The sequence below is a fragment of the Onychostoma macrolepis genome, chromosome 07, assembly GCF_012432095.1.
Source record: "Onychostoma macrolepis isolate SWU-2019 chromosome 07, ASM1243209v1, whole genome shotgun sequence".
Lineage (NCBI taxonomy): Eukaryota > Metazoa > Chordata > Actinopteri > Cypriniformes > Cyprinidae > Onychostoma > Onychostoma macrolepis.
The window spans coordinates 39,399,478-39,425,440 of NC_081161.1; the positions used below are offsets into that span (position 1 = coordinate 39,399,478).

At 34.5% G+C, this 25,963-nt stretch overlaps 1 protein-coding gene across 3 annotated transcripts in view; it reads right to left on the reverse strand.

Annotated features, from left to right (window-relative positions):
* Window positions 1-25,963, reverse strand: part of igf1rb (insulin-like growth factor 1b receptor) — an 87,863-nt gene that overhangs the window by 15,900 nt on the left and 46,000 nt on the right. For 2 of the 3 annotated variants that reach the window (XM_058780966.1, XM_058780965.1), the window contains exons 4-13: window positions 11,701-12,004; window positions 9,889-10,025; window positions 9,649-9,793; window positions 7,016-7,224; window positions 6,787-6,913; window positions 6,418-6,671; window positions 5,087-5,254; window positions 4,501-4,705; window positions 430-710; window positions 203-336 (exon numbers count right to left, since the gene is read on the reverse strand). In XM_058780966.1, the coding sequence (XP_058636949.1) occupies window positions 203-336; window positions 430-710; window positions 4,501-4,705; window positions 5,087-5,254; window positions 6,418-6,671; window positions 6,787-6,913; window positions 7,016-7,224; window positions 9,649-9,793; window positions 9,889-10,025; window positions 11,701-12,004 (1,964 nt within the window). Of the gene's footprint in view, window positions 1-202; window positions 337-429; window positions 711-4,500; window positions 4,706-5,086; window positions 5,255-6,417; window positions 6,672-6,786; window positions 6,914-7,015; window positions 7,225-9,648; window positions 9,794-9,888; window positions 10,029-11,700; window positions 12,005-25,963 lie in introns of all 3 variants that reach the window. The other variant, XM_058780964.1, reaches the window with a different exon arrangement.

Here is a 25,963-nt window from a genome sequence, read left to right on the forward strand (position 1 = left end):
TATATATATATATATATATATATATATATATATATATATATATATATATATATATATATATATATATATATATATATATATTATTGAGATACTTTTATTTGAAAGAATTGAATGCCACTTGGCATTTTTAACCAATAAATTAAAATCTTGTTGGAAATTTTTTAAACCTTTATAATGACCCTGATCAAAATACAATGGTCACCTCTGTTCCAAGACGATACTGAATCTCATACAGCAGGATCAGGCCGTTGGGTTTTTGCGGTTCAGGCCACTTCAGGAACACAGAACCCTCCAGATGTTCCCAGGACACAGGGCCAGGAATGTCATCGGCTCTATCTACAAAAAAAATGAAGAAACCAGAAGATTTGTCTTTGATCTTTTTGAATACAGTGCTTCACCTTTGATTCTGCGTCGATGTCCTGCTCTTACCTGCCGCTTTGGTGCGGGAAAAGATAAAAGCGGCTGCACTGCAGTGCCGAACCTCTTTGTTGCAGGCGTGCACGTCGATGCGGTAAACGGTGAAGGGCTGCAGGCCACCGATGTCAGCGCTACGCTCCTTCACCTTCCTCTCTATAAAGGAAAATTCCTGTCTAGGCGGCTCATCATCTGAGAAGTTTCCCTCCGTCAGGTTCCAGTTTCCCGCCAACAGAGTGTGGATGGAAGTAGCATTGGCCACACCAAACAGATCCCGCCGTCGCCTGTCGGGAGGTCTGGAACGAGAGATGAGGTAAATTGGAGTAACACTGTACAACTTCAAGCTCAAGTTCTGGTTGTGCAGAAACTGACTTTATTTAAAACATTTATAGGAATGTACATTTAATAAAAAAATATTAATACAGGATTTTTTCAGTATCAGTACTATTGACCTCTGATAATACTCAACACAGATGATAATTTTGACACGTGCCCTAGTTTGTAAAATTAGCTTTTTTTATCTAATGGAAGTATCAGCATCAGCTAATAATACAATTATTATTATTAAGTTTTGTAGATATAATTTTGTCTGTTATAACATTAATCCCAGTGTAATTCCTTTCACCATAGACTTACATTGTAAATATTAATATGCATGTGCAGTTTTGTAAACTGGAAAATAATTATTAATCTGCCTATATTGTATAAAACGAGCACTGTCCTTCCTAAAACGGATATACACTATACAGAGCAGAGAAATAAAATACAAAGATAACATACACAGTAAAAAGTGCATGGTATAAAATCCATGTTTATTTATACATAATATTCACTTAGAATTAATATTGTTTGGCATAATTTTTCAGGATCTCTTCTTATATTATACATCTCTTTTCTGGTCAACTATATGATAACTTTAATTTTATATGCAGTTTATTTTCTGTGCTAATCGACAGTAGACATATGAAGGAAGCTTTTTTTCCCTTAGTATTGGGGAGACCATTTTTAACCCCATTTGTGAACGTGTGGGGTAACAACCACATGGCTATTCTCTCATGAGAGCAAGTTACTCTCATCCATGCCAAAGCAATCACGGATCCTGTCCTCAGATGATCTGGCAACGGCTCCATCCCCCTGAATCCTTCCACACTCTCACACACCACAGCTGGTCTCCATTCCTCGGCCTGCTATCACTCACACACTGGAGCGGTTTGTCACTCAACTCCCTACAAGCTGCAAGTCCTTCCTCTGCCTGCTGGAAACACACATCCTACCACCACAGATGGGTTAAGTTTGCCTGAAAGCATGTGGCGATATGAAGCTATACATCCCTCTCTATATGACTGGATATGCTGGCTTATCTAATCACTGGAATACAAACTAGTTAAACCTAAATTTAGTGTGCAATACAAACCTATTTCATACTATAACACCGTTCAAACATTTGGGGTTAGTATGATTTTTGTTTCTTTCAAGAAAATAATATTTTTTTATGCATTATTTTTAATCAGAAAGGATGCATTAAATATACCAAAATCAACAGTAAAGATTTTATACAAAAGATTTCCATTTCAAATAAATGTAAGCTTCATTAATTCATTGAAGAATCCTGACAAAAAAAAAAAAAAAACGGTTTCCACAAAAATATTAAGCAGCACAACAGCACTGATAATAAGAAAGCAGCAAATCAGCATTTTATAAGAATATTTCTGAAGGATCATGTGATACTGAAGACTGGAGAAATTATGCTGAAAATTCAGCTTTGTATCATAGGAATAAATTATATTTTAATGAATGAATTATTAGTAAGTATTGATTGATTGATTGCAAATCCAAACACTTGATTTAAGATATCAAATGAAATCCCAAAACTTACATTATGACCAAACACCTTTTTAGTGCGTACCACTAAATATAGCACGAGTCGTATGCTAGCAGGCCACTCTCTAAACCAGCGATTTTCCCTCTTATTCTCTGTCCCTTCTGTTCCCACATCCCTGTGAAACAGCTTTTTCATTCTCTCCCGATCCTCTTTCTGCGTCTCCCTCCGTGCAGAGCGGCTTTCATTGATCTGTGTGCTCTCCGGCTGGAGGGGAACTTCCCTTTATTTCATTGGTATTCCAGATGGCATTACTGTGCATTTCCTGGCAGCAGAGTGGTTTGAGGGGGACTGGCAACTGAATGGATATGATTTCCTCTCCTTCTCGTTCCCCCTTTCTCTCGCTCTCTCCAAATCCTGAACTTCGAGGGAACTCGAGGCACTTCCCTCAATATCTCAGTTTTCAATAAAAACAGGTTGTGCTGGCCCGGGTACAGACATACTTCTCAGCTGCCTGACATAGTTCTGGCACCGCTGCTTTCGTCGTCAGCCAAGCAATGACAAACACGCAGAGGAAAAGAAAAAAAAAAGAAAGAAAACGGACCAGACAGAGCAGGATAATCTAGTCGCCAATAACGCAGGCCAGGGTGGAGAATCGATGCCATTTTGAAGTCCTGAAACTTGAATTCACGGATGCACTGATTTCAATACAAGCCCGCTCAGGTATACAGTGATTTTGGCGCTCTCGGTGGGACAAATGCGCCGCCTCACCCCACCCCGCCCAATGATGGATGAAAATAGGATACAGATGTCGCTCCTCATTTTAGCACAGAACACTTAATGTGTTACACCTTCGAGATCAGAGAGAAAATGTGGCTAACGTAATCATTCACATTTGCTTTGCATGATCTCCTGTGCTATTTAGATCCAGACCCAAGAGCTCGTACCACACGATTACCAGCACTAGGGGCGGAGGGAAACAATTACTGAGGGAACGCTGAAAATGTTCCAAAACAACCTCTCAGACAAGAAACACAAGAGCCATTCCAAATGCTAACATCCAGAGACATCAAGAGTCCCTTTCAATCTTCATCGAGATCATGAAAGGTTAACATGGATTTATTGACTATTAAAGGTTTTAATTTGAAGTTTAATGGATGTTTTGTACTGGCTGATGCATCAAAACTTGGATGGGAATGAGGTCACATGTTCTACGAGGCTTCAACTCCGACATTCATTTTAAAGTTGTTGCCAACTTAAGTAAGAGGTAATGCTTATGTCATTCCAAACCTGCAAGCTGTGATTTTTCTGTGAAATTGAAATCTCTTTACTGAGCCCTTTTCTGTACAATTTATAGTAATATAAAAGTGGTCATTTATGTCCAGTAATGAATATATATTTTATTATTATTATTATTATTATTTTGTTCAGCCAGGACAAATTAAAGAGATGAAAAGTAACAGTAACACATTCATAATTGATATTGGATATTACAAATAACGATAACTAAATTAGAAAATCTGGCCAATAACTGATTAATTGGCCGATACTGTTTTTTTTTTTTTTTCTTCAATAACGAACAAAAACTCAATAATAGTGTATTGAAATTTATTACAAAATTAGCAATAATAAATCAAAATGACGAGAAATAAAAAATTGAATTATTAAGTATTTATTACCAAATAAATATACATAGTTGATTATGATAAATTATTTTATTTCTATAAATTTCTCTCTCTCCTTTTTGGCATATCATTTATATTTTTCATAATAAAATAAAATCAGTAAAGTGTAATGTTTTAATACAGATTTTTGATAAAATATATTTTTTGTAATACTTCACAACATTACTGTTTTTAATGTATTTTTGATCAAATAAATATGGAAGCCTGTTTCCACCACTGAATAAAAAGGTAATTGCAACTTTTTATCTCACAATTCTGCCTTTTTTCTCAGAATTATGAGATATAAACTCACAATTGTAAGTTTATATCTAACAATTCTGAGAAAGAAAAAAAAAATCTGAATTGAGAGCTTATATCTCACAATTCGTAGAAAAAAAAGTTACAATTGTGAGATGTAAACTCGCAATTGCAAGTAAAAAGTCAGAATTGTGAGATAAACGGGTTTCCATAAATAAATGCGGACTTCTTTAAAAATAAAATAAATAAAATAAAAATGTTTAAACAGTGATGTAAAAACTAACAATTTGTTGTTATTTTTGGAGCGAGTAATAATCATACTCCTGACCAAACTCTTAAGTTTACCTGGGGGTGAATATGGCATTGTGGAGGAAATTCTCAAAGGCTTTGCGGTAGTAGATGTCCTCCTCGATTCGCTTCATATCCTCCTCTGTTTTAGGGCACGGACAACAAGGGACTTTGTCCCGCCCCCCTGTTTCAGGATTGGTGGGTTTGGTGTCCTCGGTTTCTGTCAAACCCGTGGCTGAAATCCTGATTGGGATCTTCAGTTCTGTAAAGAAACAACATAAACATGCTTACATTTTTCCTGTAGTGACCTTTAGTGACAATCTGGTATTATTTCAATATGCTCAAAATGTAAATTCTGAAAGCGCCACAAAAAAGCAAGAAAGCAAGCAAATTATATTAAAGTATGAGTAATAGGAGGCTTTCAGAGCAGCGCTTATAATATACAGACAGAGTTGAATGGCTTGAATACGGAGCACATTATTTATTATGGCAAAGCTTTATGCATTTTGAAGTTAAAAACTTTTTCAAACAAAATTTGATCTATTTTCACTAGACACTTCAGATGTCCACAATAATACATTTAACTGTTTTATGATCAAAAGTCTGAATTTCTGTTGGGAAAATGGTGTGATTTAGAGCAGACCTTTAGAGCAGTAGTTGTGCTGGTAGAGCTCGCGGTCCTCGCCCTGCTGCTTCCAGCGGAGCAGGTAGTAGGTGTTGTTTCCGTTGGGGAACACAGGTGGAGACCACCGCACCACCAGCTTTGATGAAGAATTAGAGTACGCACGAATGTCTACAGGCATTGAGGGTGCTGGAAAGGCGCAAAAAAAAAAAAAAAAAAAAAAAAAAAATTTCTTCATTTAGCAACACAAATGTTTACTTCAGAGTAAATCCCATTGGAAAAACCTATGGAAAGTCATGCATCATCCCTTCTGGGGATTGAGTCTACAACCTTTGAGTTACTTGTCTAGATTTCAATCCACCCTACGCTGCTAAAAATCCTATTCTTAATCGGCAACTAAAAATATTCAAATGTTCTTAAAACACTATTTACTTGAAAAGCAAAACTTCATAATGTGTACACTAGCATTCAAAATAATGATGATGGTTAGATTTTGCTTAATGCTATTTGACCATAACTACAGTAAGAACAGTAATACTGTGAAATATTTAAATATAATATTTAAAATGTAATTTATTCCTGTGAGGCAAAGCTGAATTTTCAGCATCATTACTCCAGTCTTCAGTGTCACATGATCCTTCAGAAATTATTCTAATATGCTGATTTGATGCTAAAGAAATATTTTTTATAATTATAAATGTAAAAACAAAAAAACAGTTGCATACAGGTGCATAATATTTTTTGTGGATTCTCCGATAAATGAAATATACGTTTTTTTGTAACAGTGTAAATGTCTTTACTGTCACTTTTGATCAATTTAATATGCTTAATAAATTAATATGCTTATTAAAAGTGTTAATCTTTTTTTTCTTTTTTTTTTTTAAATCTTACTGACCAGGAACTTTTAAGCAGTAGAGTACATAAAGAAACAGACTGAGATATGTAGTAAAAGTCTTTTATAGTATTAATCCATTCACATATTTTTAACTTATTTTAAGTAAAAAAAAAAAAAACAACAAAACATGGCAACAGAACAAGACAAAATAGATCTACTGACTTATTTTTACTTTTCAAATTCACTAAATTCAAATCTAGACTATATTTGTATATCCCACATTTTTTAATCAATCAATTTAATTATCCAAATTAAATCATGACAAAATGTCAAATAATGCCAAAAATGTCAAATGAGAGATGTGTGTCTTAGATTGGATTCTTTAATATCTCATGCAAATTTGCTTTTCAGGTTATTCATCTTTTTTATATAAGGATGTTTGAATATTTTAAAGAAAAACAGAATAAGAGTACTGATTAGCTAAAATGCAATAAATGACCTGAATCTGGTTCCTTACCTGATGGTTTAGTCTGAATGTATACCACTTCACTCTTCGCCCCAAGACGCTGTCTGTCCTTGTCCCTGTCCCTGTCCTCCACGACTAACGTTACAGCTTTAACAAAGATAGCATACTGAGTCCAGGGCTTCAGCATGGACAGCGTAACACCCGGGTTCTGGGTTTGGTCCTCCTGTAAATCCACGTCAACCATGTTCCAGCTGTCAGATCCACAACCATCCTGACCATCAAACTCGGTAAGGTTCTGGAAAGGCCTACAAGAGAACAAAGGCTGTTTACAAAGCTGCTTGAACGTTTTAATGGTATTGAGAAAGGCTGCTCATAAAACTGCTAATCTGAATAAATGAACAAAACCTAATAAACACTTACGCTTCTTTGTAGTATACAATAAAACTGACAAGGTCTCTGGAGTTGGGGGGTCGAAAACCATCCCACGTCAACTTGATTCTATTACTACTCGTGGTATTCGATATGAACTTAAGGATTTTACTCCCACCTAAGAAAAAACAAATTTACAAACATAAAAATTAAACGTTAATATGGACACACAGTGTATACTCAATTATAATTGTATAAACTGAGAACAAATAATATTTACAGCTTGCACGGTCTCCATTGTTGCGGAAATCTCCTTCCAAAAACTTCTCCTTAATTCCCGTTTTCTCCCACATTTTGCGGATCTCGGACATGCAGAGTTTGGGGTTCAAGCGGAAATAGAGTTTTCCAGCATTAATGGTGAGATTGTGCTGGGACCAGTCCCACAAAAGCTGGAGATGCTGGTTATCCAAGGCAGCAAAGGCATACATGCTGAAGACAACATAATAATAATAATAAGTGACTAAAACAGAAAAACACACTGCATTTAACTGCAGGATTGAATCAACTAATCTAATATTGTGTCGTAATGATTGATATAGCAAATCACAGCTATACTACTACTTTTTCATAAAAATATTAGCAACTGGAGGCATATTAGCATCTGACAGATGCAACAGTAAGTAGGGTTATTATAGTTAACTAAAAGCAAAAAAAACATCACTTGAAATAAAATCATTCATCATTTTCGTTGGTTAACTTGAAGTACTAAAACAACAAAACATAGAAATACTATAATAAAAATGAAAAAAATAAATAAATTTACATAAGAAAATATAAGATATAAAGAAATAAGAAAATATAAAAATTAAATATTATATATTAAACTTACAGAAAGAAAAGTCTAGATTTGAAAGCCAATCACAAAAAAATTATTTTGACAGATAAAAAAAAAAAAAAAAAAATTAATAACAATATTAAAAAATATATATTTATACAACCCGAAAGAAAAAAATTAAAAAAAGAAAAAAATTTACTATAGAATAATCTCTTTATTTTTTTAAGGATTAAGTTTCATGAATTTCGTGGGCCTGGAAAATCACAACTTCTAAATTCCCTGATATTTTCAGTTTTTCCATGATCATGGGAACCTTTTTTTTCTCTGGACTGTAACATATAGTTTACTTTGCAAGCGACTACTGTGGCGAGAGTCGGAAACAGAGTCACAAATTGTGAATTGTCAATACACACACCTTCCTCTCTATATTAACCACTGGTATGGTTTTGTACACACAAAATAAACTGCAGTAAATTCAGATGTACAGTGCAACTGTCACAATCATAAATACCTGAACTCTTGTGTATATGAAGCTGCAGTACGTTTGAGGCCATTACTTGACATATGCGCTGATGATTCACAAGCATTGACATAAATGACCATAAAAGATAAACAGCTTCAGTAAAAGCTGCGTTTGGAATGTAAGCACTTCACATGCATTAAGAGCAAGTGTTTCTTTTAACCCTACAGCACACCTGAAAGCTTTAGTCTGACACACACACACACACTTACTGGTTTAAAGACGCTGTCAAGTCAGTCTAATACACATGCTCTATTTGTTGTATTTATCAGACAGGTATATTACAGCCCTGACGTTTGTCTGGCGATGCATGTTTAAGGGAATGTTAACGGAACGGACTTGTAAGTGTTGAATATGTGGATGGAGGGCTTGTTTGTTTATATTTGTCTCCAAAAGCGTTCCCAGAGCTCAATTTAGTCTTTCGTAACAACATGGCACAGAGAGGGCTGTTTTGATCTGTCCTGAAAATGGGATAACAGTAAACAAACAGGGACTGAATTAAATTACACATTTCTTCTATGACGCACAGGACCCATTCTGTTTAAGGAAAAGTTTGACGTTAATTCTGTACGTAATTTCGCTGATTCACACACCATTATAACCAACAACAGGCATGTGATCAGCCAAGGACAGAAAAAAGAAGAAAAACCTGTTTTTCCCCATTCAATAAGACAATATAATAATAATAATAATAATAATAATAATTCTGTAAAAAAAAAAATGAATAAATGAAGTGTATTGAGGAACTACGTTTTAAAATTAAATAAAAATGTTTTAAAATAAAATAAGTAATTATTAAAAAAACATTGGTATACAATAACAACAACAACTTGCATTGAGGGACTCTAAATAAAATAAAGTTAAAAATTATACAACAATATTTTTGTAATATGTAATAATTATTATATAACAATAAAAATGATTGTTACTGTTATATGAAAATAATATAGCAATAACATTATAAAATATAACAATAATTATTATTAATTATTAATATTTGTTGTTATATAATACTATAATATAATATAATATAATATAATAACATATACAATAATATAGTAATGTAGTATAATTTTTAATACAACAATTTTTTAAAATATTGTTATTATTATCATTATTATTTACAAATTAGTAAAGAAATATATAAACAGACTTTTTTCAAATATATACGCAATTTACATGGGTCATACTTCTCTAGTCAGAAAATATGGAAATCATGAAAAAAAAAAAATCACATTCTTGAACATGTACCTCCTACTTTCATTGTTAAAATGTCAAGCGTTCAACAACATAAACAGCTAAATATATGACTGAAAACCAACTCCTAAAACAAATTCCAAGGTTCAAATCTTGTTTTGAAATGATGATGTGTTGTTGCACTGGGTAGCCCCGCCCACCACAAAATCTCATTGGTCCGCAATTATACCCTCATAACTATTCATTAAACATCATATATCATCTGACTGGCTGTGATTTGTATAATTTTGAGCAGTTTTGTGTTAAACGTGGATAGATAATCTGTTAGAACATGGTGGAAAGTGTCAAATTCAAATCTTACTCTTCCCATTGTTCTTCTCCATGGATGTATCTGAGGCTCTTGAGGAAGGAGAGAGAGCTCAGGGCATGTGACGAACGTATCTTAATGTATCCCGTCACCGTCTTGATGAGTCCCAGGAAGTTCTCCAACTCCGAGGCTATGTTAGCTAGAGAGGCGGAGGAAAAGAGAGCGCGTCAGCGAGCAGGTGTAAAGCAATCGCTCCGGTGTTAATTGAGGCGCTGCTTTGCCGCAGGTACTCACTGCCACGGCGGATGTTGATATGCAGGTTGCCTTTGATAACGGTGCAGCCCTTGAGGGACTGAGCCGCGTCCACCGAGTCAATGACCTTTTCATCACAGATCTTGTCACACAGGCCGTCACAGGCAGTGCAGAACATGCTGCTAGACACACAGGGACAAAAGGAAGATCAGGGTACGTCACCACAAAACCAACACGGATGAACCAAATATCTCACTTACACCTTATCATGTGACCTTCAGCTAGAGACTGAGTGCAGCTGAACTTTTTTCGCTCTTTCGGACAAAGGAACATGATTGGTTTGTTCTGAGGTAATCAGAAGTGTGATTTTTGAGTTTAACTAGGTAACATTTTGTTAGGCCAGTCTGATTGCTTTGCAGTAGGTATACAGGATCTGAACACTTTTGTCAGATTTCTCTACAATGATTGTGCGCTCTCAAAATAAAGGTACAAAAGTTGTCACTGGGGTGGTACCTTTTCAAAAGGTACATGTTTGTACCGAAAGGGTCCATTTTAGTACTTTAAAGGTACATATTAGTACTTAAAGTGTAAATATTTGAACCTAATAGGTACAAAAGTGTACCTTTTGAAAAGGTACCGCCCCAGTGACAGCTTTTGTACCTTTATTTCTGAGAGTGTGGGGGAAAATCTCTGAACTTAAAACTAGAGTACTACAGTCTTAGTATTAGCAAATTAGTAAAGGTCTAATCGTATTGATTTTAAATACTGAGTGGATTTATTTTTAAAGTATTCAGAGAGCTGTGAAACAGACTAATAATATATTTGAACTGAAGTGCTAGAGGATGTGTCGAACTCTGTAAAATGACGGCGAATCTAAATCTGCAGTTTTTTCGCACTAAATTCTGTAGATACCAAAAAGTCTATTCATCAGATATCAGACATCTTCAAAACAGGGGGTGAAATTATGAAAATAAATAATGAAAGCTGTAAAATTTAACTGAATAAATCAAAATAAAACAATGGCAATATTACTGGAAAAAATAAATAAATAAAAAACTTTGTTGACAGACATGGCAGAAAATAAGTATCTCAGAAAATCAGCAGAATTCTACATATTTTTATACACATTTTTAAAAATGTTTTTGATTGCATTTATTTGCTAAAAACACTAAACAAACAGTAATACTATGAAATATAATTGCAATTTAAAATAACTGTTTTCTATTTTATTATACTTTAAAATGTAATTTATTCCTGTGATGCAAAGCTGAATTTTCAGCATCATTACTCCAGTCTTCAGTGTCACATGATCCTTCAGAAATCATTCAAACATGCTGATTTGCTTCTCAAGGAACATTTCTTGCAATTATTAATGCTGAAAACAATTGCATAATATTTTTTATGGCCGCTGTGATAGGATTTTTGATGGATAGAAAGTTCAACAGCATTTATTTGAAATCAAAATCTTTTGTAACATCTTTACTGTCAGTTTTGATCAATTTAATGTGTCCTTGCGGAATAAAAACATTATTTATGTACTTATTTCTAAATCCTGCTGACCCCAACCTTTACACTATATGCTTAATGATTTATTTGCTAACTGAAATAATAATTTCTTTAATAAAAAATAAGATTTTTTTTTTTTTTTTTTAGTCCGTCAACGCAGGATATTCAGAATATTCTCAATTTCATGTTGGACAATTAAACTAAAACGCATGGAAATACAACCAAACCCATTTCAAGTCATCTAAAACAGAAATAAGAACTCACAATCACAAATGTACACTGTTTCACAAAAATTACTACCATTCATCAATCACACTTTCAAAATATGAAAAGTTAAGAAGTTGATACCTGCGGTTCTCATCACGCGTGAAGCCGGGTGGGCAGTCGGACATACACTCTCCTCCGTGAATGACGAAACGGTCGTAATCAGGCAGGTGGACCTTGGAGCAGAAGTCCTTGGTGATGCAGCGCCAGCCCTCAAACTTGTACGTGCCGAGCGGACAGTCCTCCACGCAGCGGCCCTCGTGATAGTAGTGCTGGCAGGCAGCACAGGCCCTGTCGTTGTCGGGCACAGTGCAGCTGCCCAGGCACTGCGGGTGGCAGCATTCGCCTGAGTCCGTGCACGCCCGCTGGCCACACCACTTCGGACAAACTGGAGGGAAAACACAGGAAATGCTGATGTGAAACCATTTCTGGGTTTGTTTCAAGAAAACTACACTAAATAAAAACTGTAGGCAAAAGATTTACGCCATTAGAGATGAAACTTTTACACAGTCTTCTGTAATATCAGGTTTCTATGATTTACTTTTGTTGGTATTATTGATTATTAGTGATTCTATTGTTAACCACAAAAAAAAGCAATAATTTAAATTTTGAATTAAAAAAAAATATTTGTTTGCAATGACTACAAAACAACCACTTCTCCAATCATTTTTACAAATGTAAAGCATTTTTATTTTAAATTATGAATATGTAAAATTAAACATACTGTATAACAAATACTATCCCAATGTAAAAGTATATAAATATAAGTAATATTATATTAATATTTTCAATATACATAAACAATTGTAATATACATGTGTGTATACACATACACAAAAATTTAAAACAAAGATTTTTCACAACAGATTAAATTTTGCTGATAATTGCGAGTAGCATTAATCATACTGTATAAGAAATACCATCAAAAAAAAAATCAAACAGGTTTATTGAAAATGAATAATTAAACTAATATATATATGTACTGTGTATATTTTTTATGCCTATATAAATACACACACATACATGTATATATTGAAGAAAAATATATTACGTATGTGTGTGTATTTATATATACATAATAAATATACACAGTGACGGTACACATACATTATGTAAACAAAAACTTATTTTGGATGCGATTAATCGTTTGACAGCACTAATATATATATACATACACATACACATACATATATGAAGAGTTCATTTGCAAAAACTGATAACTCAATCAAAATGCAGTTGGGTTATTTTGATTAGGTTAAAAAAAAAATACAGCTAACTAACACAATCAAACAATAAAAACATGATAACAAAAAACATGATTTTCGAAAATTAAAAAGACGGAGTTATCTGTGCAAATAAACTCTTCATATATTTTTTGTAGTTAGTTTTTTTTTTTTTGAGACTAAGTGCGTGTGTGTATACTGTATATAATGTTGTAGTTAATTGAGCCATTGTAGTGTTTTTTTTTGTTGATGTTTTGAGACTAATAAAAAAAAATTAAAAAAAGGATAACAGTGCAAAAGAAAGACAAAATGATAAACAGAAGGTAATGGGTAAAATTAGACCTATCTGCTTTTCACACTGCTTTCAGATCCTCCTTTCAAGATGCATTTTTAACTAGTCTACAACATTTAGGAAGTCAAACGCAGGCTCAAATAAAGCTGGTTAATTTCCTGACCCGGCTGTGAGGTTAAAAGCCTGGCTTAAGCCCAAGCGGTTTGCAGCTCTGGGTCAGGGTCATGTGATAACACGTCCTCGCTCTGTTACTGTCTATTTCCTCTCGACCTCCGTAGTGTCTTTCAAGCTTGACTGATAAAGGTTACTGCAAACAGCCCCAAGGATACAATGCTGTACAGTTCACAAACAAGTACAGACACATACATCACCACAGTCAAAGGATTCCTTTACGTATACACTTCCTTCTGCCAAAAAACTACTTAAACTATCAAAACTTATGACCTCGTCACCATTAAACGCTTTGGGCTGTCGAAAAAGACTAGACTACTACATAAAAGTAACTTTGCAGAAATGCAGAAAGTCTCATTACAAACTACATATATAAAAAATTCACATTACCAGTAATGTGACAAATTTATATTTTATATATGCAAGAGACTTAATTGTTCAATTTGATTAATTATATTGAAGTGTTTCGCATGGAAATCATACCACATGTATAGTGTAGACAATGCAAACAGTCACCAGTTCTTAGATGCAAAAAAGCAAAGAGCTATTGTATAGAATAATTTACCATCAAAACTGAAAAAAACTGAGTTTAAGCAATACAAAATTGGTTCAAACTAAATCATATTAATATAAAACAAACAAACAATCAATCCAACACATATTGCAACCCTATGCAAACAAATGCCCATGAAAAATAAAGAGGTAAAAAATTAAATAAGCTTAAATAAATAAAGAAAAGGGGGTATCCAACAAATTTTTTTAGATAGATAGATAGATAGATAGATAGATAGATAGATAGATAGATAGATAGATAGATGGAAAAATACTGCTAACCTTCCAAATAAATTAAAACAAATAAACTAAAATAAACTTAAATAAATAGTAAGAAAAATAACCCAACATATATAAATGTTAATAAATAATTTTTTGGAGGGAAATATTGCCACTCTTCCAAATAAACTAAACCCAATATATTGTTTATTAAAATGCACCTGAAAAAAAAAATAATAATCTAATGGCGCAACTATTGCACTGAATGAAAAAAAGTGCATTTGTCAGCTTGCAGACACACAAACATTGAGTTTTCCTGCGGTCGGCTCTTTTTCCCCCTCATTCTCATATGACATATACAGTGCATGCATTAAGTGAGAAATCCAGTCCTGCTGTACAAACAAATCCAGTCCACATTTTCCCTCCGACCAAGACTACGTATAATTCGACCAGAGTCCTCTGCTATCATTCTAAATAAGAGCGCATTGTAACAGGGGAGAGGAAAAACTGATTCAGGTCAGAGCACCAGCAAGGAAAACACCAGCTTTAGCACAAGAATGGCCTACATTTAGAACAGAGAAACTCAGCTGCCCGATCTCTCCTTACGCGCTCATACTACAGCCTGGAAGGCAGGAAACTCGCTTTCCAAATGGCCACGAGGAGACGACTCTCATATCTCAGAGAAGCCACTGAAAGACTATTTACTTTCATTCTTTTGTTTTCTTAAATGTTGGCCTTTCCACAGCGCCAAAGGTCTGATGGGTTTTAGGGAGGGTCTCTGGGAACGCAGGAATTCGGGTAACCTTACAGCGGGGTCGAGCAAGGCCAAGGGGAGAAGAAAATCTGGATGCAAAAACACGTTCAAGCTGTACATGCAACAGTCGTCCTGGAGGACGCTTGTAAATAAAAACAGCTGATAAGAGTTAAACGATAACACTTTTGTGCAAACGCACGTTAAAAACCTAGCCTGAGGTTTAATGTGTATCTGAGTTATTCTTGATCACAAGCAGCGTTCAAAGAGCAAATTCTTGACAAGAGAGTCAGACGTTCAGTTTCAAATAACTTTATTTAAGTTAAAGGGACGGTTCACCCAAAAATCTGTCATTATTTACTCAACCTCATGTTGTTTCAAACCTGTTTTGGTTTCTTTCTTCTGTTAAACACAAAAGAAGATATTCTAAAGAACGTTGTTTAACCAAACAGTTGACGGTGGCCATTGACTTGAAAAAAATATTATGGAAGTCAAAGGCTACCGTCAACTTGAGGGTAAATAAATGATTACAGAATTTAATTTTTTAGGTGAACTATTCCTTTAAAACATGCAGAAAACTGAGGTCTGAATCCATCCGTTTTGCTTAGAGTTACTGCAAAGAACTGTTTTAGCTTTCATCAGGTCATAATGAAGACAACTCAGCTAATTTTGGCTGACTGAGATATCCCGTCTTCAGCTAAGGACACTTACGGTGGAGTATTCACAAGGCCACCATGCTGGAATCTCAGTTAGTCTAAACACGGAAAAAAACAAAGCAGAACCAGACACCCTTGACTGAGCGCCTTTTTTAGGGAAGTTAGAGAGGACAATATTACTATCCGTCCTTTAACATCAAGTTTAGGCTCTGAAATACTTGCTAAAATACAATAGCTGATGCTTTTTGATGTACATTATTAAAAGATGATTTACACTTTATTTTATATAAAGCATGTTGTTTTCTCAAGGGAACAATGTGATGATTCATGGAGGGGCTCTTTTTGATACTTGAGCCTACAGCCTTTCAGTTGCTAACCTAGTTCTTTACCACGCTATTGTACATCAAATCCATGTGAAACAGTTGGACTAACCCAGCTTTTTGAACAGAAAAAAAAAAAAGAAAGTGCAGAATATAAAAGGACTCATCCATTTTTCTTTTTTGATATACACTAACGTTCAAAAGTTTTGGGTCTGTATGTTTTTTTTACTGCTGTTAAAAGAATGCTCACCAAGACTGCATTTATTTGATCAAACATACAGTAAAAAAAACAGTAATATTGTGAAGAAATATTATTTTAAAATGTAATTTATTCTTGTGATGCAAAACTGAATTTTCAGCATCATTGTTCAAGTCTTCAGTGTCACATGATCCTTCAGAAATCATTGAAAACAGTTGTCCTGCTTCATATTTTAGTGGAAACTATACATTTTTTCCCCCCCCATGATTCGTCGATGAAAGTTAAAAAGAACAAAAATTATTCGAAGCAGAAATCTTTTGTAATGTAATAAATATCTTTACTGTGACAATCAATTTAATGCACTTTCTGAATAAAAGTAGTAACTTCTTTAAAAAAGAAATAGCCCAAACTTTTGAATAGTATAGCCAATAGCTCTCTCTTATGTTTCAAAAGCATACCTGATTGTTGTAGCATGGATGCTATTTTGCATAAAATATATATATTACACTTATATTTAATATATTTCACTTCCTTTGCAACCATTTTAGTTTAATGCATTAAAAGTCCTGGAGCATGTAGATTCTGCATAGCCCTCATTTACTACAGGTGAATGACAATGAACACCTGGCTAAGGAAATCTTGGACGTTCTTTCTCCATCCGGGAGCTGATCAACTATCAGATTACTGTCTGCTCTCATACACAACAACTGATCCAATAAGAGCACCTGGACCCTCAGGAAACAAGCTAGAAAACTGCATCAACTGTAGCTTCCCTATTTAATAGCTGGAGAAAAATTTATTTAAGAGATGAGAAATATTTAAAGTTGGGTCCAAAAATGAAATTTCAGAGAAAAGACTTCAAGAAAATCGTTAAAATATTACCAATCAACATCTACCGATATAATTACACACTAGTGTCATAGGATTCCACAGAAACATTAATGTTCTGGAAAAAAAAGAAATGCAGTTTCAGAGTGGTTTTGATATACTTGGCTCAATCTGAACCTGAGAAGCAATGCGTTCATTCATATCGTTTCTTTGCATCCAGCTGCAGGGATGTTTAGCGAGCAGGAGTGATTCCTACCATGCTGGTCAACAAAGTTGATTTGCAGTTGTGGAAATGGCCAGCTGTGCAGTTTTCCATGTCAACAACACATGGTGTTTTGTATACATTCACAGGAAAACTGGAAAATATGACTAAACAGATACTAATAAATATTTTCAGAACATTTCTAAACAAAAGGAAATTTAAAAAAATAAAAGAAATAAATACAGGCTGCAAAATTGTTGTATTTGCCAAAATATGAATCAAATAAAATCAAATAAAAAAATACTGAAAATACACAGTACAATGAAAAGCAGAACTAAAACTAAATGGCCATTCCTGTTCAGATTTACTTAACATGTATGTACTTGTATCGAAACAAAATCACCTCTAAATGCTCGTACTTCGCATCGACATTGTAATTGAATTTCCACAAGGACAAATACTAATGCTGACATAACAACGGATCAAAGATTCGCAGCTTTTTATTGCAACCACAGTATTGCAATTAAAACTTTTTTTTTGGCTAGCCCTGCTAAAGCCATCCGCACTGCACTCACCACAGAAACGCAGACATCTGTCTAACCCAAAACATCTTGCTGTCCGGCCAAACCATAATCTACATTGTTTTGTTGCATTACGCTGAAGACGCACAAGCTGCATTTTTTTCACCAATCTTTCAAGCATAACATTTGTCTAACTTGCTCATTCATATCAGTACTCTGACATTACAGGGGTAGTTCAGTCAAAAATGAAAATTATGTCATGGTTTGCTCAACCACATGTCGTTTCAAATCTGCTAAAGTACAACAGACCACAACAAACATGTACAAAAAAAACAAAAACAAAAAAAGTTAAAAAAGGTTTAAAACTAAAATATTGGTGCATTCAGCAAAATAAAGTAAAAAAAATTAATAAATCCAAAAACTAAATAAAATAGTCAAAGATTAGTGTATTCCGCAAAAGAAAGAAAGACCAAGCAATTAATATGGGTCACAGAAATTGTGAATTAAGCAAAATACTAAATGGTGCATTCAAATAAATAAATAAATGAATAAAATAAATAGACAACAACTTGGTGTATTCAGCAAAAATAAAATAAAAATATATAAAATAAAAAATACACAATGATTGTATTCAGCAAAAAAGTCAAATAAAATAAAAGCAAAATGTATATCAATTTACACCACCATAACTTTTTCCTACACAATTTTTGCATTATAGTCCGAGTCTTCAAAACCATACAACAGCTTTAATTGATGAAAACACCAACATGTGAGGTGTTATTTACTGATTTTCAGCGAATAACTCAACCGAACATAGCAGCATGATCATTCTGCCTAACACGTTTTTCATCTCGCAAACAAAATGAAAAAAAAAAAAGAAATTTGGAACAGTTTCACTGACATGTGGAATAGTCATTTTCGGCTGAACTACTCGTTTAATGAATTGCTCCGTGTCAGCGGTGGAGGGAAAATGCCAAGCCCTGTTAGATTAGGCCAGCTCTCACAGAAGACCCCTCAGAGAGCCGCCCCGGCCCGTCCCTGCATTCCCCATCATGGCGCTGACAGTCGAGGCACAGAAAGGATGCCTCAGGCTTTTTTATTTTTAGTCAACATGGTCACTTCAGCCCCTCTTCCTTATTAATTTAGGAAACTCTCCAAGTTCATCTGAGGTCTTTTCATCACTGCTGATCTTGGCTGCCACAAAGCAGCATGTCAGAGAAAAACAGGTTGCATGCGCTGGCACAGTGTGTTCCCTCTCGCTCTCCATTAGAGCGAGAGCGTGCGCGAGGACAGCAGCAGATAACGCGCAGAAGAAGAAGAATGTGTAACATCCTCCCTGAAATATTCTTTTGTCCCCCAGTGGGACGGAGAACAATAGGAACGTATGGCTCCCAAGTCTCGATTATTACGTCTCAATCTAATACCTCAAGGTCACATGTAGTTTTAAATGCGACAGTGATGAAAATTTGTGGAGGATGAAATTATGTTCCGTCCTGAAGAACATCACCAATGTGTGTATGTGCAGTTTTACTGCGTACACCTGACTTTGAGATTTAAGATTTAGCATAAACCCAAGTTATGCTCAAGCAAACCTACTGAGATGTCTCAAGAGTCAGAGTCAAGGTCATGTAAATGCACAGCCAGTGCTTTGCGTGCATAACCTCGTTGAACTTGAAATGTGTTTGTGCATCAATGTGGCCAAGGTTGGTACTTAAGGGGGGTGATAGAGTTCCCTTCAAATATTTGTGGTATTTAGCCCAATGTGTATCTAGACAAACTATTAACGGAAGTAGAACAATAAATGACAAGCTTTTAATTTATTAAATTAATTTCTATGCATTCAGCAGAATCAATTGATTTGCATGCATTTTGGGTCTAATGGGTTGCTGTTCACGTGTTGTTTCACAGCTATTGCTGTGCACTTTCTACAATGCATTTTCTGCAAAGTATTGCATTTAACTTTAAATTCAATTGTGATTCCTTAAATGATTCTGGAAAATTCATAATGCATTATATATTAATATATTAACTGAAGTGTATGTGTGTATATGTTCACCAAGGCTGCATTTATTTGATCAAAAGTACATTCAAAACAGTGGTATTATGAAATATTATTACATGTTAAAATAACTGTTTTCTATTGTATATTTAAAATTTGTATTGTATAAATTAAAATATATATTTTAAATTTTAGTTTTTTTTTTTCTTCTGTGATTTATATACATATCGTATTTTCCGGCATATAAGTCAAGCGACTTATATAGCACAATTATTGTTAAGCACACAAAACGCTGTTTAAAGTTTATTTTTATTTTCCACAAGCTGGTAGTTTCAGTTTCACTTTAAATAAATTTGATTAGGTTTGATGTTTATATTGTAATAAAAGTTGCTTATAAAGAATGCCAGAGGTTTTTTTTTTATACTTATATTTTTCATTCCTGTTGTGAATACCATTAAATTTGAAGGATTTGTTGTGGAGTGAGGGGAACCAAAACATGTTTATATTTATAATGTTTTGTTCCATTTATCAGTGTTTTACATTATTTCTGTAAAAAAAACATGACCTGCTGTCTTCATCACCAAAGGGTACGCATTTGCGGTTACGCTAAAAATTATGACACTTCTAATGTATCTTCAATAGTAGAAACAAATCTAGATCCTAATGTTCAGAGCTGCTGCAGGAGCTTCAGCTGCAGCACATAACTGCTCTCATGCCCGGACTGACACCTGATAGAGTTTCACTATCATATCAGATGGCAAACATCACCCACAACATGCTTGGGCTTGATCAAAACAAGATCCATCAGTCACACACTACAGAATCAGACAGCAGCTTTACTACCAGGGTTGAAAATATACCAAAATTGAAACTTGTACACTAACTTTGAAAAGTTTGGGGTCAGTAAGATCAATATTTTTATTAAGCAAGGATGTATTAAATTTACCAAAAGTAACAGTAAAGAAATTTACTGTGATAGAAAATGCTTCCATTTCAAATGAATGCTGTTCTTTTGAACGTCATTAAATCGTTAACGAATCCTGAAAAAAAAGGATAAAAAATATAAAGTTAAATAATAAATTGACAACTGTTTTCAACATTGACAATAATAAAAAATGTTTCTTGAGCAGCAAATCAGCATCATAGAATGATTTCTGAAGGATCATGTGACACTAAAGACTGGAGAAATGACGCTGAAAATTCAGCTTTGCATCACAGGAATAAATTACATTTTAAAAACATGTATTAAAATAGAAAACACTGATTTTAAATGAAAATACTATTTCGCAATATTACTGTTTTTACTGTATTTTTGGTCAAATAAATACAGCCTTGTTGAGCCTAATAGAAAAAAAAAAAAAAGCATTGGTAAATGGTAGTGTATGTCAGATTTATTGCCACAATTTAGGTTGCGACAAAGATTAATTTGCCCAAAAATGTAAATTATATTATACTTTACTCAGTCTCATCATGGCATGTCTGTGGAACACTAAAGCAGATATTTTGAAAAATGAAACAATGAAAATCAATGTTGTTTGGACCACAGTGACTTTCAAAATATCTGCTTTACTTACCTGAAGTCAAGTAAATGAATTATCCATTTAACACAGAAATTACAAGTTCAACAAAGTCGTGATCGGGTTTTACTTATCAAAAATGTGCAAATATGGTTATTCCGATCGGATGTGAATGCAATAAGATGATCAGATGACATTATAACAGCTGAAGCTGGACAAACAAATAAACACACAAACGACTTGAAACTAAAATCAATTAGACTTTAGTAGGAGAAACGGTCCGGTGTTCTCGCCTGTCAAAAGCCGCTGACTAACGCTGACATTTTCCCTAACGTCCTTATTAGGCTCCCGCTTAAATCCGGCGAAACCAGTCACAGCCGTTTTACCTGACAATATGAGAGCGCCTCAGACCTGTCTGCTCGCACATAATAGGCCCCGTAAAAGCGTTTTAATAAGCCCGAAACCTTCACATTTACTGTACTCAATCCCAGCTTGCAGATGGAGGACTGAACAGTTATTACAAATCAGACAGTTGGCTAGGTAACAGTCTACCATAACATTGCCTAACAATTTCCAGATTTTTAGACCTAAATACATGAAGTGTTCAGGGGCCATTTTCCCCCACGAGCCTTGCAAAAGAGCGGCTGTTTCTGACTTGCTCTGAGGGCCTTTTCATGAATAGTATTCACTGAGATTGACTCACGGAGAGAGCGACTAGCGCTAATAACAGAGTCCTCATCCAGACAGCCCGAAGGAGCTAATGTCGATCACCCAACACACACACACAAAAAAGTGTGGGGCGAAGAAAAAAAGAACGCAAACGTTGTGAACTTTTAAAAATCACACACAAAGTGCTGTACGTGTAATAAAACAGGCCTCAAAGCAGGGCCGCAGCCCAACAGCGATGTAGACATAAATTAAGGACAGCATCTGAATGACAGGAATAAGTAACTCTTTTGAAAGCGTATTCCCGTCACAGGTCTGCGGTTTGAATCTGGAAAGGCTGGTGGGTGTCTTTTCGCCTCGTTATACAGGGCTCAGCGCACTCGTGGGCGTTTGAGGTCCTGCGATGTTTCGGATGGCATGGCACAGGATATGCCCGGCTAGCTTGGCGCATACAGTCACCTCTGCTTTGCTTCCTCCTGTCTTCGTGCTCTACGGAGGCCAAAGGTGCTGGCAGTACAGGCCATCCTGCGGCGACGGCTTTTTTAAAGCTTCTAGCACTGTGAAGAGTCTTTGCTGCTTCTGCTAGTTATAATCTGCGACTTGTTTTAAACACAAGACATTAAATATATGTTGTACAAATGCCATTCAGCCCACAATATCATTGGCTTATGCAACATGCTTTTTCCTCTTTGTCTGAATCTATGTGCAAAACAAGAAACCGAATACAAGAAAATACCATTGCAGTCGTTTTACATTTTACTTCAAAATTTCATGTTGTTTAATTCAAAGTGTTAATTGCCAATTCCTTGTGAAATTTACTAGTAATTTCCGGTTGAGTTCTAGTTTCTACAGAATTTTCATCTTCAGCATACACAAGACATGTTTCAGCTAAAACTTAGCAATCCATGAAGAAGATTACATTGAATACATATTAACACAATATAAATTGGTTAAAACCACATGCTGATAGAAATGTGTCAGCTGGAAGCAATTTTCGAGTATCATTTTGCTCTTTCCTCTGCCAAATCTGTAGAGTGCCGTGAGAAAAGAAATCATAATTTACAACTATAAATTTGAGTTGTAAATGTATGAATATGATGATGATAAAACCCTGCATACTGCAAAGTATAGTAAGAAAACACTCACAATAAAATAATAATAATAAAATTATCATCAATAATAATAATAATAACAATAATAAAGATATAAAATTTTACAGATCTATCATTACTTTGGAAATTGTTATAAGGATTTTTAATTTTATTCCACTAAATAAAAAAAAAGTCTACATTCATTTATATTTATATTTATATACACATATATACTATATACATACACACACGCAGTCATGGCCAAAAATATCGGCACCCTTGGTTAAATATGATCAAAGAAGGCTCTGAAAATGAATCTGCATTGTTAATCCTTTTGATCTTTTATTTAAAAAAAAAAAAAAAAAAAAATCACAAAAATCTAACCTTTCATTGGATAATAAGAATTTAAAGTGGGGGGAAATATCATTATGAAATAAATGTTTTTCTCAAATACACGTTTGACACAATTATTGGCACCCCTAGAAATTCTTATGAGTAAAATTTATCTGAAGTATATTCCCATTCATATTCACAATTTTGAGCACTCCAGGGTGATTATGAAAATGAAATTATCCCGCCATGGCTTCCTGTTTCACAGAAATATAAATACGAGGGAAAACAAAGCCCAAATACCTTTAATCATCCATCACAATGAGAAAAACCTAAGGATATATTTTTGATGTGCAGCAAAAGATAATTGAGCTTCACAAATTAGTGAAGTGGGTTTAAGAAAAGAGCTGTGCACTGCTAGAGCAGTGAAAATTCCCATTTCCACCATCAGGGCAATAATTAAGAATTTCCAATCAACATAAGATGTTACCAAACTGCCTGGAAGAGGACGTGTGTCTATATCGTCCTAATGCACGGTGAGAAGGAGAGTTTGAGTGGACGACTAGAACTTCAAATAGCACTGGCTTCTATGGTCAGATGAAACTAAAAAAAATGAGCTTTTTAGCAGCAAACACTCAAGATGGGTTTGGTGAACACAGGGATAAAAAGTACCCTGTGTGTACAATGAAATATACTGCTGTATTTTTGATGTTGTGGGCCTATATTTCTGCTGGAGGTCCTGGACATCTCGTTTAGACACATGGCATCATGGATTCTATCAAATACCAACAGATAAAAAAATCAATAAGTGACTGACTCTGTTAGAAATCTTATAATGGGCCATGTTTGGATCTTCCAACCGTACAATAATCCAAACACAAACCTCAAAAACAACACAAAAATGAGTCACTGAGCACAAAACCAAGCTTCTGCTGGCCATTCCAATCCTCTGACCTGAACCCTGTAGAAAATGAGTGAGTGAACTGAAGAGAAGAAGCACCAACATGGAGCTGGGAATCTAAAGGGTCTGGAGTGATTCTGGATGAGGGAATGGTCTCTGATCTCTTGTCAGGTGTTCTCTAACCTCATCAGGCATTATAGGAGAAAATTTAGAGCTGTTAAACTGGCAAATGGAGGTTTCAAAAAGTATTGAATAAAAGGGTGTCGTTAATTGTGGCCAATGTGTATTAGAGAAAAACATTTATTTCATAATGATATTTCCCCCCATTTTAAATTCTCATTATCCAATGAAAGGTTAGATTTTTGTGAATTTTTAAATAAAAGATCAAAAGGATTAACAATGCAGAATAATTTTCACAGCCGCCTTTGATCATATTTACCAAGGGTGCCGATATTTTTGGCCATGACTGTGTGTGTATATATACAGACTATATATTTAATATATAAAATGTATTTAAATTGCAATAATACTGTATCAATAATGAAATTTATAACAACAAATAATTACATTTAATAATAATAATAATATAGTAGCTAGCATTTAGCAGTAATGCCAAGAAAATAAAAAGCTGAAGAACTAAGAATATCACCTTGATATACTACATGAAAAAGGGTTCAGACTGGTGCTCTGCTGTAAGGCTAGTTTTCTCATCAAACATGCAGTCAGTTGACGGTGGGCCCCTCGGAAGGGGCACAACACAAAAACATGAAATCCCATCCAGTGGTGTCGTCAGTGAAAGGTGAGAGAGCAGGGCTCTGCTCCAGACGCTGGGGGAATGAAGGGTCTTAAGGTCCTGGAGGAACAAACCAAAAGAGGCCAGACTACACCCTAGTACAGTCACCCTAATAGAACTGCACTGACAACGGTGATCAGTCAAATTCATCTTCATATACTATAGCACATAACTCATTTAAACGATTAAAAGCGACATTTAGGCTTACTGAGTTCAACCTCCTTGTGCTAATATTTCTCTAGCATCTATTTCCAGTAACACCAAATAAAAAGCGTAAACGTGCTTGACGGAAAAGTCGGACCGGATGATGTGGAAAAGACTCAGTGGCACTCCAGCCCACAGCGATTACTCTCTAAATAAACTTCAGCTATATCCATCTTATATTGAGCTGGTCATTCCCTGAAACACTAGCAGATGTGGATGTAACATTCAGTAAGTGGCACACTATTTCAAGCAAGTTCGTTCTTATTATAGCTTAAACCATGGGCATATTCGACCAATAAGAAATCGATTGAGTAGCATATGTAAATGGAGCTCTACGAGGGAGTGAGGGGCTGTTTTCTAAGTAAGGATATAAAGCAGGGGTTAGAATTGGGATGGTGGTTCAGAATGACCTTCTGATTCAACAAGTTTAAAAAAAGGCAGTTTGATTTTCAGACTAATTCATCCATGAATGCTCCAGTACAGTTTTATTTGATCCAATTTTAAAAATGCAAAAATTGTAAAAATCATTTAAAAGAGATGAAAAAACAAAAATAAAACCATTGTTAAAATAAAAGATTACAAATAAATAAACAACTCATGCTGAATTAGAAAAGCTTCATTGATTACAATAAAAACAAAAAACATACTGAGGAGATATAATTGATAAATAAGCATTTTTAATAATAATAATAATTTTTAAATTCTTTATTTTAATGGCTTTCCCCTCAGACTCAGTTATAAAAAAAAAAAAAAAAACTGATTACAGTGGGGAAAAAACATACTGAGCAAACATAATAGATAAATCAGTATTTAATAATAACAACAACAATAATAATAATAATAATAATAATAATAATAATAATAATGACTTAATGATCACATACAAAGATATACCACCATTTCAGAAATTGA